The following is a 13,516-nucleotide window of genomic DNA, read 5'->3' on the forward strand; positions in this document are numbered from 1 at the left end:
CAATGCGGTGTGGCATGGAGTCGATCAGTCTGTGGCACTGCTCAGGTGGTTTGAGAGCCCATGTTGCTCTGATAGTGGCCTTCAGCTCTGAATTGTTGGGTCTGGCGTATTGCATCTTCCTCTTCACAATACCCCATAGATTTTCTATGGGGTTAAGGTCAGGCGAGTTTGCTGGCCAATCAAGAACAGGGATACCATAGTCCTTAAACCAGGTACTGGTAGTTTTGGCACTGTGTGCAGGTGCCAGGTCCTGTTGGAAAATGAAATCTGCATCTCCATAAAGTTTGTCAGCAGCAGGAAGCATGAAGTGCTCTAAAACTTCCTGGTAGACGGCTGCGTTGACCTTGGACCTCAGAAAACACAATGGACCAACACCCGCAGATGACATGGCACCCCAAACCATCACTGACTGTGGAAACTTTACACTGGACCTCAAGCAACGTGGATTCTGTGCCTCTCCTCTCTTCCTCCAGACTCTGGGACCTTGATTTCCAAAGGAAATGCAAAATTTACTTTCATCAGAGAACATAACTTTGGACCACTCAGCAGCAGTTTTGTCTATAGCCCAGGCGAGATGCTTCTGATGCTGTCTCTTGTGCAAGAGGGGCTTGACACCAGGAATGCGACAGCTGAAACCCATGTCTTGCATACGTCTGTGCGTGGTGGTTCTTGAAGCACTGACTTCAGCTGCAGTCCACTCTTTGTGAATCTCCCCCACAGTTTTGAATGGGTTTTGTTTCACAATCCTCTCCAGAGTGCGGTTATCCCTATTGCTTGTACACTTTTTTCTACCACATCTTGTCCTTCCCTTCGCCTCTCTATTAATGTGCTTGGACACCGAGCTCTGTGAACAGCCAGCCTCTTTAGCAATGACCTTTTCCTCCTTGTCCAAAAGATGACCATTGACACCTTGCACAACTGTCAAGTCAGCAGTCTTCCCCATGATTGTGTAGCCTACAGAACTACACTGAGAGACCATTTAAAGGCTTTTGCAGGTGTTTTGAGTTAATTAGCTGATTAGAGTGTGGCACCAGGTGTCTTCAATATTGAACCTTTTCACAATATTCTAATTTTACGAGATACTGAATTTGGGACTTTCATTAGTTGTCAGTTATAATCATCAAAACTAAAAGAAATAAACATTTGAAATACATCAGTCTGTGTGTAATGAATTCATCTAATATACAAGTTTCACTTTTTGAATGGAATTACTGAAATAAATCAACTTTGTCATGATATTCTAGTTTTATGACCAGCACCTGTATGTCCACTGTGAATGCAAAATCACAAAGCCAGTCTGTGTCGCTCAGCTCACAAAAATCAATGCCTTTTCCCATTAACTCCAAAAATGAGCTCATCTCCCTTTGAGCTCCCACACTCAATGACATACTTTCCCTAAACTTAACCAGCGGGCATTAGAGTAGTTAAGTAAGTCGTCGTGATCAGCATCAGTTTCTTCAAGGAATTTAATAAATTGACGATGGTTAAGTCCCTTCACTCGTATGAAGTTAACAAGCTTTACAACTAGCTTTATTACATGATAAAGCTGCAATACAGACTTGCACAGGGCTTTATGGTGGATTATGCAGTGTATGAAATTACATCCAACTCAGGGTTTTCCTCTTTCACATTATCCTGGATTCTTTTCAGCAGCCCGAAGTTTTTTCCTGTCAAGTTCGGCCATCCATCTGTGGTGACCTTCACATGTTTACACCATGGTAGCTTCAGATTTTTGATGACATCAGACAACTTGTCATAGAAGTCCACTCCTCGTGTTGTTCCCTTTATGGACTCTATGGCAAAAAAGTCCTCTGTGATCTCAAAGTTGTCATTAATCCCTCTAATAAAAATTAAGAGCTGCGATATGTCTTTTATGTTCTTCCCTTCGTCCACTGCTAAAAAACAGAACTTAAATGACTCAGCTTTTGTGTATAACTGGCTGGCCAAGTCTTCATCAATTAGTTCTATATGGAGAGTCACTATTCTGTATGATAAACTAATTTGTTCAAATTTGTTTTTGCTCTCATGGGCACAAAAGACTTGCTGTCTCTACCATGCACTCTTTCAAAAACTCCCCTTCAGAGAAAGGGTTGCTGGCTTTTGCCAATTTGAATAACACCAAATAACTTGCCTTGGTGCTCGACTCCTGAACAGTGGTTTGCCAGAAAAAAATATTTTGCTGTGACTGTAAATTGGCCACTAACCTCTGAGCAGTAGTCGTCCTTTCCTGCATTGAAAAATATTCAGCTGCCCATTCCTTATTTAAAAACTCGGCACTCACTGTTGACTTTTCTTTTCTATGGTCCATTCATTGTTAAAGTAGAGGTCAATGCAATGGCAAATGTGAAGAATATATATCTGTGTGCAGAGAGAACAGACTCGCCTTTGGCAAAGGCAGTAGTGCGGCACCTAGTGGACTTCACCAGGTATGGCAGTACAATGTTGAAATGAATGTTGTCTTAAGGGCAATTTTGTAAGTATTCGGTGGGCCAGTTTATACAGTCTGGAGGGCTGAATGTGGAAGTTTGCCCATCCCTAATATACAATCAAAAAAAAAGCAAGTAAAATTAAAAGTTTTCATACAGGCCACTTTGTTTTTATTTGCTTTTTGCATAGTGTTTGAACTTTTTTTGGAAGTGAGGTTTGCATATTTATGAATTCTTTACACATTCTGAAAAAATTCTGAACAGATTATCTCAAATACAATTTTATTTTTTCCAGTTAGAAATATAGAACCTGTGACATACCATTGAAGGCATTTGACTTCGCTCATTCTATTAATTTGCTCTAAGTGTAAATCTAGATATTAGCAATGTGTTTTTTTTTTTGGAGAAGGCAGGTTAGTTCTGCTTCTTAGGTGAATGAGGAGTACAGATATAGGGGCACGCACAGCAGTGATATCAAGGGAGATAATGCATGTAAAATGTTGTCCTCCATTGTGACTTCTAAACAGGCCTTTCTGTCACTGAGGTGACAAATTTATGAAAATATGAGAGAAGTAATGGGCTTAATTTGAGTGATGCACAGCAGAAGGAGGAAAAGCATGAAGCAAAGCTGGAAAGAACATAGATAGAAATGATCAAATGTATGTGTGGACTGACAAAGAGTAAGAGGTAGATGAATACTATGTTATGTGAAAGACTTGATGTGGAGGCGATAGGTGTCATGCTGAGGGGAAACAGTGGTTGGGCACATGGAAGTCAACCCCCTAATCTGGAGAAACCCAGAAAATTACCATTAAATGACCTATAAGAACACTGGCAAATGTAAAACAAGCAGATAAGCATTTAAAGTAAGTATTTGAAGTATATAGGGGTTAACATTAATTGGATGTACAGATCTGTAGTATATTCAAACATTTTTGGACTACTAATTCATTTTTTGGTGCACAAAATGTGTGTCTACACATTTGAAATGTGTGCATCATATCTGAAATGCTGGGTCAGCACATTAGCATAATATGCCAAATACACACAGACTCTTGACAGCTACAGAATCTATCCCCATATCCTTCTACACCTTCATGCCTCTGGACAGGCATTATAACAAGTCTGACAAATGACAGGAGATCTTTTAATTTATTAGTGATTGTTTGATTAGCTAATGAGTAACTTGTCCCAGTGTCTCATCCAGATATTCTTTAAAAACCTTCTGGATCACATCTTCTAGACTCCTAAAAAAACTTTGTATGTAACTGAAAGAATTCTGCAGGAATGGCTTCATAAATTTTAAACAAATTCTACTGTCAGAGTAGGAGATGCCCTTTAGTCATGTGATGCAACTGGTTGTATTAGACAGCACAGCTTGTAAAACCTGGCATTTGTTTTTACATAAAAATCCAAATGTGGAATCACAAATTCGCCATACTCTGTACACATGCCAGTATTGCCACTAATACTACAATAAACTTGTAACATTGCTTAGTTTACACTCAGTTGTTTTTACAATATAATCTAACATTTTAATTGCCTTTTAATTTTTTCTGCATATTAACTAAACAGTTAAAATGATGAGAATGTGAAGATTTTTGCACCCTTGGCTCTTTTCAAAATTTGCTTACAAAACTTCAACACCTATTGTGAATTTTTAATGAATTATACATTAAATTGCATGTGTGTAGTACTTTCCACATTTTTCAGGTGGCAGGCAAGTCCAGTTCTGAAGATTGCCTGGGAATTTTTGAAAGTCTTGTGTTGTCTCCTGTATCTTCATATGTATATTGCACACATTTACTCAATATATGGGAAAATAGTTCACTAATATACTTTACAAAGAGCTGCCCCATTTAACACATTCTCATCCTATCTTAACCAACCTTCAACCCTGTTTCATAACTTGAATACCAATTACTTTTAGCTTTAGAATTTACCTTTAAGGTGGAACCATTCCATACGGTTTTTGAAAGTTAGTTAGTAAATATTAGCATATGCTTGTCTTTTGTCTTAACGCCTGCTGCCTGTTTTAAATACAGGATTTTTCTCTCCGACCCACTTCAGCTGTTACATACAATTAAGGAAGGCTATTATTTTAACCTATTTCTATCTTCTAATCTTCCCTGTGAATAACTTCCACCCTGTCCAAGACTTTTTACTGCGGTGGGTTGGCGCCCTGCCCGGGATTAGTTCCTGCCTTGTGCTGGCTAGGATTGGCTCCAGCAGACCCCCATGAACCCATGATTCAGCGGGTTGGAAAATGGATGGATGGATGAAATGTATAATATATACCTTCTCCCTTTTTTTCTGGCAACTTTCGAGTTATCAGTAATTTCTCCAATATGATGTAACACACCAATGGTAACAGTGGCTACAGTATCTTGGAATGTATGCCAATCCTTCAGAGGACACACTCATGGAGAGGTACAGTACCACAATTTCACAGAGTCAATCTGAAATCACCATTTAACTTAACATGCATGTTTATGTGAAAAGCTGAAAAGGAAAAAAAAAAAAACACCAATACAAGGTGAATTTAGAAACACCTGTATAACCTATAAACATTGCAAATGTATATTTTAACAGCTCAAAAGCGCTACGGTGCAATTAATAGCTAAAAATGAATAAAACCTACAAGTGCAGGTAATATTTACATTTAGGCAGTGTTTAATTGCCGATACCAATTAACTGATTGTGTGAGTGTGTGTAGGTATATATACTGTATATTAAATACTTTTATATATACACACACTTTTTTGTTTTTGTATGTGAAGAAAATGGCAATACATATTCTAGACTGAATTATGCTATATATTAATTGCATTATATAGAACTACTCTAGTTTTTGTCACTTATTATAAATGATGGGCCATCAAAAGAAAAAAAATAAAAATACTAATAAGAACACAATTTATTTATATAGCACCCTTCCGATGTCTAAAATTCAGAAAGAACAACAGGACCTATATAACATTGGCTACAAATAATACCTTTACTAAATAAAGATAAATACAGGGTATACCAAACATTCAAATAGAATAAAATACAATAATGCAGACTAAAATGCAACATATAATACTACAAAAAATTACTGAACAAATAAATTGTGACAAAAATTCAAACCCTGAGATTCTGAACAGAGGGAGTAAACTGAAAGGAGGGGCAGAATGTCAGGTCTGTTTAATGTCTTCCTAAACACAATGGAGTCAGCTGATGTCATTAATTTTGGGAAGTCATTCCACAGTCTGGGCGCTATACAGCTGAATGCCCTCCTGTCACCCACAAGAGTGCAGGTTAGTGTGAGGCACCGAATCGGAGGACCTGCTAATTCTGGTATTCTATGGCAAATGCCAATAAAGCTCCAAGGGGCCCACTAACTTGGTGCAAACATTGTAATTATATTGTAAATTTCGTTTCGTGAATGTTAACGAAAAACTATTTTCAATTAACACAGATCTTGATTTTAATTTTGTCGACATGTTAAATGGTTCCCACAGACCCAAACACAACGTAAATGTTAATTATGTATTTCACAGAAACGATCCGTATTGTTTATTTTGATGTATGACACGACGTGATGGCAGAAATCCTCTGTACTTCACAATGATGCATATTATTTGGTTTAATGTACTTTTTTTCCTTCTTATTTCTATCGCTTAATTTCTGAACGGGTCCTTCACCCAATGTTACTTTCTGGGCTTTGCCGAGACCTACCGAAACCTTCCAAAAGTAATTTTACGAAATCAGTCCTGAAACGACAGAGACGTCATTTCCGCGTATGTAACTGCGGGTCTAGAACTGCGGTGACGTATGGTGCTGTGGCTCTGCAAGTGGATGCTACTCGTAGCACCACTGACTGTCCAGGAGCTCACCGATTCCCTGATCCAGGTCTGGGAGGAGACCACCCCAACAGACACCATCCACTGTATCATAATGACCAATCAAAGGTGTTGTCAAGAGTGCATACAGACAAGTGGAAGCCATGCACACTACTGAGTCACATTCTAAATTGCCATGATGAAATGCACGCAAGTTGGATTAGTCTGCGATTTCAAATTTTGACTTTTGGTGTGAGGTTGAATCTAGCCCTCAATGGGCTGGTGATTTTTGATTTCCGTTTACCATTGATACATCATTTTCTATCAATGAATTACAAAGTAAAGTGGAACCTCAGTTTTGAAATTAATCATTTCCTCTTTATAAAGTCACCCCAAAACTTAAAATATCTTATTCTATATGGCTCTGTGCGCTTTGTGTTTGGCACAGTGCTAGGCAGTATGCTGGATGGAATACTTATTTGCACACTGTTACTAACTTTAAATTAGAAATACAGATGAAAAAAATAGAAGTAACAAGCTTAACAGCATATTTCAGTTCAGGGTCACAGTGAACTGTTCCCTGCCTTAGTGGTTCTCAGGTTCAGTCCTGGGGACCCTGTGGATGCAGGCTTTTGTCTCAACCCAACTGTTATTTTAATCAGACTCTTGCTTTAAATTAGGCAAGCCATTATTTCTCAGTTTCTCTTATTTTGTACCCATCCAGAAATGAAATGAGTAGAGTGGTTGCTCTAAGGCTAGATACAGTATCTGTGCCAGCAATCGGAAGGTTACTGGTTCAAATGCCATAAATGCCAGAAGTGGGTCCTTGAGCAAGGCCCTTCACCTGAAATTGGTCCGTTCTGGGTATGACATTAACCTGCATCCAGCCCTGCAAGTAGGCCCTCCAACTTGTAGGGAAAACTTGGTGGTTGGTGGCAGGATTGGCACTCCAGCCACAGTAAGAAAAAACATCTCACACTGTTCCGTTCCATTTGAACTAGTATGGTGCTGAGGTGTCACGTGTTGCACAGCTACACTCGGGTCCTAATTTGGGTTCATCGTATGATGGGTGCAGCAACATGCTGTATCAGTGAATGCTTCCAAACTCTCTCAGAAATTAGAAACTTCTCAAACATATGCAGTTTTTAATGTCTGGAAAACATTTAGGATTAAATCACTTGGAGATCTGTACATAGACGTCTTTGCATCCTACAAACAATTACACTCCAAATTTTACTTTCCAGCAACACATTTCTTTCACTACCCTCAAATTCAAATTTTTTTTAAACATAACCTGCCCAATTGCCTTCACCTCCCACCTACCTCTATGATAGAAAAAATACTGCTCAGTCTCGAGGAATCAAGACAGCATTTCCGCAATATATAAAACCATTTTACACTCTCAAAGATCCTAGAGTACAGTGGGAAAAGGATCTCTCACTCAACCTCTCAGAAAAGGAGTGGAAGGCAGCAATTCACAAAAATCACTTGAGTTCCATATGCACAAAGCATACAATTATTTAACTAGAAATTATACACTCACCTAAAGGATTATTAGGAACACCATACTAATACGGTGTTTGACCCCCTTTCGCCTTCAGAACTGCCTTAATTCTACGTGGCATTGATTCAACAAGATGCTGAAAGCATTCTTTAGAAATGTTGGCCCATATTGATAGGATAGCATCTTGCAGTTGATGGAGATTTGTGGGATGCACATCCAGGGCACGAAGCTCCCGTTCCACCACATCCCAAAGATGCTCTATTGGGTGGAGATCTGGTGACTGTGGGGGCCATTTTAGTACAGTGAACTCATTGTCATGTTCAAGAAACCAATCTGAAATGATTCGAGCTTTGTGACATGGTGCATTATCCTGCTGGGAATAGCCATCAGAGGATGGGTACATGGTGGTCATGAAGGGATGGACATGGTCAGAAACAATGCTCAGGTAGCCTGTGGCATTTAAACGATGCCCAATTGGCACTAAGGGGCCTAAAGTGTGCCAAGAAAACATCCCCCACACCATTACACCACCACCACCAGCCTGCACAGTGGTAACAAGGCATGATGGATCCATGTTCTCATTCTGTTTACGCCAAATTCTGACTCTACCATTTGAATGTCTCAACAGAAATCGAGACTCATCAGACCAGGCAACATTTTTCCAGTCTTCAACTGTCCAATTTTAGTGAGCTCGTGCAAATTGTAGCCTCTTTATCCTATTTGTAGTGGAGATGAGTGGTACCCGGTGGGGTCTTCTGCTGTTGTAGCCCATCCGCCTCAAGGTTGTGCGTGTTGTGGCTTCACAAATGCTTTGCTGCATACCTCGGTTGTAACGAGTGGTTATTTCAGTCAAAGTTGCTCTTCTATTAGCTTGAATCAGTCGGCCCATTCTCCTCTGACCTCTAGCATCAACAAGGCATTTTCGCCCACAGGACTGCCGCATACTGGATGTTTTTCCCTTTTCACACCATTCTTTGTAAACCCTAGAAATGGTTGTGCGTGAAAATCCCAGTAACTGAGCAGATTGTGAAATACTCCGACCGGCCCGTCTGGCACCAACAACCATGCCACGCTCAAAATTGCTTAAATCACCTTTCTTTCCCATTCTGACATTCAGTTTGGAGTTCAGGAGATTGTCTTGACCAGGACCACACCCCTAAATGCATAGAAGCAACTGCCATGTGATTGGTTGATTAGATAATTGCATTAATGAGAAATTGAACAGGTGTTTCTAATAATCCTTTAGGTGAGTGTATATTGCAGACATCTCTCGTTTAAAATTGCCCAAAATGTTTCCAGAGCAAGATCCAACTTGTGAACGCTGCAATGAAGCTCCAGCCTCACTGGACCATATGTTTTGGGCCTGCACCAAATTAACAACATTCTGGACCAAAACCTTTAAGTGCCTTTCAGACAGCCTTGGTGTCACAATCCCTCCTAACCCATTAACAGCTGTGTTTGGAGTCCTTCCAGAAGGGCTTAAAATGGAGAAGGACAAACAAATTATAATTGCCTTTAATACACTACCGGCACGTAGACTTAATCTTGCTCAACTGGAAGAATCTTAACTCTCCTCTTTTAAGTCAGTGGGTAACTTATGTTCTATACTATTTGAAACTGGAAAAAATCTAATTCGCACTTACAGGATCTGTACAAAACGTTATTTAAAACCTGGCAAGATCTAATCAATAACATTTTAGAATAAGCATTTAAATTGAGGGAGCAGGTTCTCTCCCCTCCCATCTTTTACTGCATTTATCTTTATTCATTTATTTACATATTTTTACTAGCATAAAGTTTTACACCGCTGGCATAGCTCTCTTTCTCGGGGGTGGGGGTTGATTTGCTTCAAACCTTTTTTTGTGTAAAACTTCAGTTATTTGTATGGAATGTTATTTGATTTTAATAAAAATCAATAAAATTATAAAAAAATACAAACTTGTAATACTATTTTTAAGTGAATGAAGCAGGAATTTACCTATTAGATGGGTAAGTAATCATTATTTTTTGCTCTTAACATTTAATGTTCTGACTATTTAGACAATTATTTACTAATAAGCACACAAATGAGTAATACTTTAGTTGCTGCTCATTTCAGTCATTTACTCTGGTGTCATCTATGTTCGTCATTAATAGTTGGTTTTTAGATATGATAAAAGAACCTAACTCCAAAGAAAAAGTTAATTAAAAGTAATAAAACAAAGTAACCATTTAAAGATACAGCTATGTATCAGTTTCCAGTAAGTGTAAATATGACATTAACCCTCTTTCTAAATGCACAATAAAAGGAAAACAAAAAAAGTCAGCTAATTAAATGATGACAACTATAATTAATAATGGCTGATTCAGAAGTTGGCTGGAACAAAAATCTGTAGCCAAAGGGGATCCTGGTACCTCACCCATAGACATAATTACAAGACGCCGCATGACCAGCAGCATCGTACGTCAACGTCGCCGCCATATTGCGAGTGGCACTGCTGTGGAGTGCAGTAATGAATAATGTGCTGCTTAGGATTGTATAAACCGCTGTACGCTCCAAACCAGATCCCGGGGAATTACATTTCATAGGTAAGGCTGAACAATTGTTTTGGTTATAGTTTGGCCATTAGAAAATCTTAGCACAAAGATAACTGGCAGTAACAGTGCAAAATTCACAATTGGTATGTGCAAAAATCACAATTGGTATGCCAGTTTGAAAAGATAAGTTTTTAGGGTAATTTTAAACTGTGTTATTGAATCGATCTGACGTATATGAGATGGAAGAGAATTCCCGAGTTGAAGCGCACCATGAGAGACTCTCGAGCTCCCATAGAACAGAGTTTGATGTCTGGTACAGAAAGTCGAGCTGCAAATGAGGATCCGAGTGAGGGAGACGAGTGTCAGTCTGTTGGAGATCAGTGAGGTTGTGGAGAGCTTTAAATGTTAAGAGCGGTATTTTGCATTGTATTCTGTAGTTAACAGGGAGGCAGTGACGTTGAGAGAGAATAGGTGTAATATGTTCAGTGGATTTAGAACAGCAGGTTATTATCCTGGTAACAGAATTTTGAAGAAGTTGTATGCGATGGATAAATTTTTGTGGGATGCCAGTTAGAATAGCATTACAGTAATCTGTGACTCGGACATTAACCAATACTTCAGTACTGTGTTGCGTAAGAACAGGACGTCTAGAAATGTTTCGGAGATGGAAGAAGGCAGTCCGAGAAATGTTAGTTATATGGAATGATTTATTATTATTACTTAATAATTGCCATTATTAGTATATAAATGGATATAAATAATTCCATTTAAACAATTCTCCAAAATCAGTTGTATGTGAACGATACTGTTTTAAACGTTATTGTTTTTTCATCAGAAAACCTGGTTTCCACGTCTACCTGTATTAGTTTAAATTGCACTTTTGCCACTCGCAGTAGGGCGGCCGCGCTGACGTATCTTGTCGACTGGGCAACACAGTGAATGCGGCGTCTATCTATATATGTCTACAGTCTAAGACCTCACCAGCATCTACCCTCAGTGGATAGAACATTCAGACTCCATGCAGACAACGACTAGGTGCGGAACCCAGACTTAGGACGCAGGATCAGTAGGACAGTATTGCTAACCAATTTTTATTTGAAACATTACATGTTTTTAAGCCTACAAACTCTCGAAATATGTCACGTAGTCGTAAAGCTTACTGGTCACCAGCACTTCGCTTAATAAAGATGAAACCTAAACAAAGTTACACAGCTATGAAAAATCCGCAGAATTTCATTACGCCTACCCTTCTAGTCCAATCAGGGAATGGAACTGGCCATGTGACTAATTTACATCAATGAAATGAACACGTGAATGACATTTTGTCTAGTAAGGACGCGTGACATTAGTACCGGAGTAAACATCGATAAACGACATTCTACACGAACATGAATTTATATTCCAAAAGCTTACCGCAAGTTGTCTAATTATAAGTCTTAACATTAACGAAATGCCATGTCATTTACTAATAAACTCAGAACCGCTAAGTTTTAACCATTCTCACACCAAAGCGATATTAAGTGAACGCTGGCAAAGCCAGTCGAACCTGAGCAAAGCTGGGGTCTTCAGGCGCCGTTCCGTACTCCATCGTCTCAAAAATATCACTGATGCGAGATGTGCTTGTCGCGACACTGCCTGCCATTTCCGTAAACACACGCCTGTCTACTGTGAGCACACTAGGACCGACTGACTGACTCTCCCTAGATTAACGAAGGCATGATGTAACGTCCGGGCAGAAGGTTAAAGGTGACAAAGTATCTCTCAAATCCCGGATGAAAAATCAAAGCTTCTGATGTTTTAAATGATTTGCGTTCCTCTTTTGTAATGTGTGTTTTACGCATCAGATCCTCCACAGCTTTACATGTTTCACGGACTCAGGTTCTAATTTAGCAGGTTTTGTGTATAATGGTTGAGAAAACTAACCATGCGCGTAGCGATGGTATAAAAAAACCTTTTCCTACCCAAGAAGAAACGATGTAAGTAATTGATATAATTGTATTGAAACACCGGTGTATATTGTTGAACAATTGAATCAATATAGTGTAGTGAAGGAGGGGCACGTCAAAGTGAAAAAGGCGGCACTATGCAAAAATAAACGTGCGCGATCCCTTTGCCCTTCTTACAACGTCACCCTGCTCTGTATTTAACCTTCAAAAAATCAACCCGTTGAAGAAGATAGAAGTGGGGACTATAGTGGACTCTGCCCAGTTGAACTGAAAATGTAACACGCGCATTTTTATCAGCCAGAAATCCAGACAACCCTAGTAGACTTGACTCGACTACGGAAGCGTATTAAAGCCACAGGAAAAAAAATAGGACCACAGTGCAGAAAAAGAAAAGGTTTATTTCGTGATTAAGGTTGAAAGTTCCACATTAATCTCGTAATTTATTTTGTCAATAAAGTAGATCGTTGTAAACTTCACCTTGAAATCGAGGAATTTCTACTTTAATCTCGTAGTTTATTTTACTGATGGTTCATGCTTGTACAGAATGGGAGGGTTTAATGGAGTGAGAACTGTACTGAACTGTGGAGTCACCCATTAACTAACCATCACTAACCCACAGCGCGCACCAGTAATATCCAACTGCAGAGCCACAGTACCATACATCCATCCATCCATCCATTATCCAACCCGCTATATCCTAAGTACAGGTTCACGAGGGTCTGCTGGAGCCAGTCCCAGCCAACACAGGACACAAGGCAGGAAACAGCCCACTGCAGGGCGAGCACACACACACAACACACCAAGCACACACTAGGGACAATTAAGGATCGTCAATACGCCTAACCTGCATGTCACTGCAGATCTACACCAGCAGGTTCACAGTGGAAATTAAGTAAGGTGCTAGTGTGGTTATCATGTAGTTTGAACAGTTAAGATTAAAGATAACTTAAGTGTAGAGGTTAGTGTGTTAGCATGTAATATAAGGGGTAAGTTAAGGTTAGCAGTTAGTTTCATTAGAGAGTAGTATAGACATGTGGTGACGTCACTTCTGCCATGTTCTGCTGTTGTAGACTTTTGGTGCGGTGCTGTAGTTAGATGCTTCTCATGTGCACTAGTGGTCAGGGTGCTGGACTTGAAAACAGCCTTAACGGTTCAGTTCTGACCACCAACAAAGCTTGTGACTTTTAAAAGCCAATTGACCTACCAGAGTTCCCACTATAGAAGCATGAAAACCAATGTACTGGTGTGCTTCTGTGTGTAAGTCTGTAGTTATAACCTTCGGACTTAAGCTAATAAAAA

General features: G+C 39.4%; 1 protein-coding gene across 1 annotated transcript in view; it reads right to left on the minus strand.

Annotated features, from left to right (window-relative positions):
- Positions 1–11,964, minus strand: part of aldh16a1 (aldehyde dehydrogenase 16 family, member A1) — a 109,062-nt gene extending 97,098 nt beyond the window's left edge. The window contains exon 1 of the mRNA XM_039773826.1: positions 11,818–11,964. Coding sequence (XP_039629760.1) covers positions 11,818–11,913 — 96 coding nt within the window. The 5' untranslated portion in view covers positions 11,914–11,964. The remainder of the gene's footprint in view (positions 1–11,817) is intronic.
- Positions 11,965–13,516: the final 1,552 nt, after the last annotated feature.

Source organism: Polypterus senegalus, chromosome 13 (assembly GCF_016835505.1).
Source record: "Polypterus senegalus isolate Bchr_013 chromosome 13, ASM1683550v1, whole genome shotgun sequence".
In the NCBI taxonomy this organism is placed as follows: Eukaryota; Metazoa; Chordata; class Cladistia; order Polypteriformes; family Polypteridae; genus Polypterus; species Polypterus senegalus.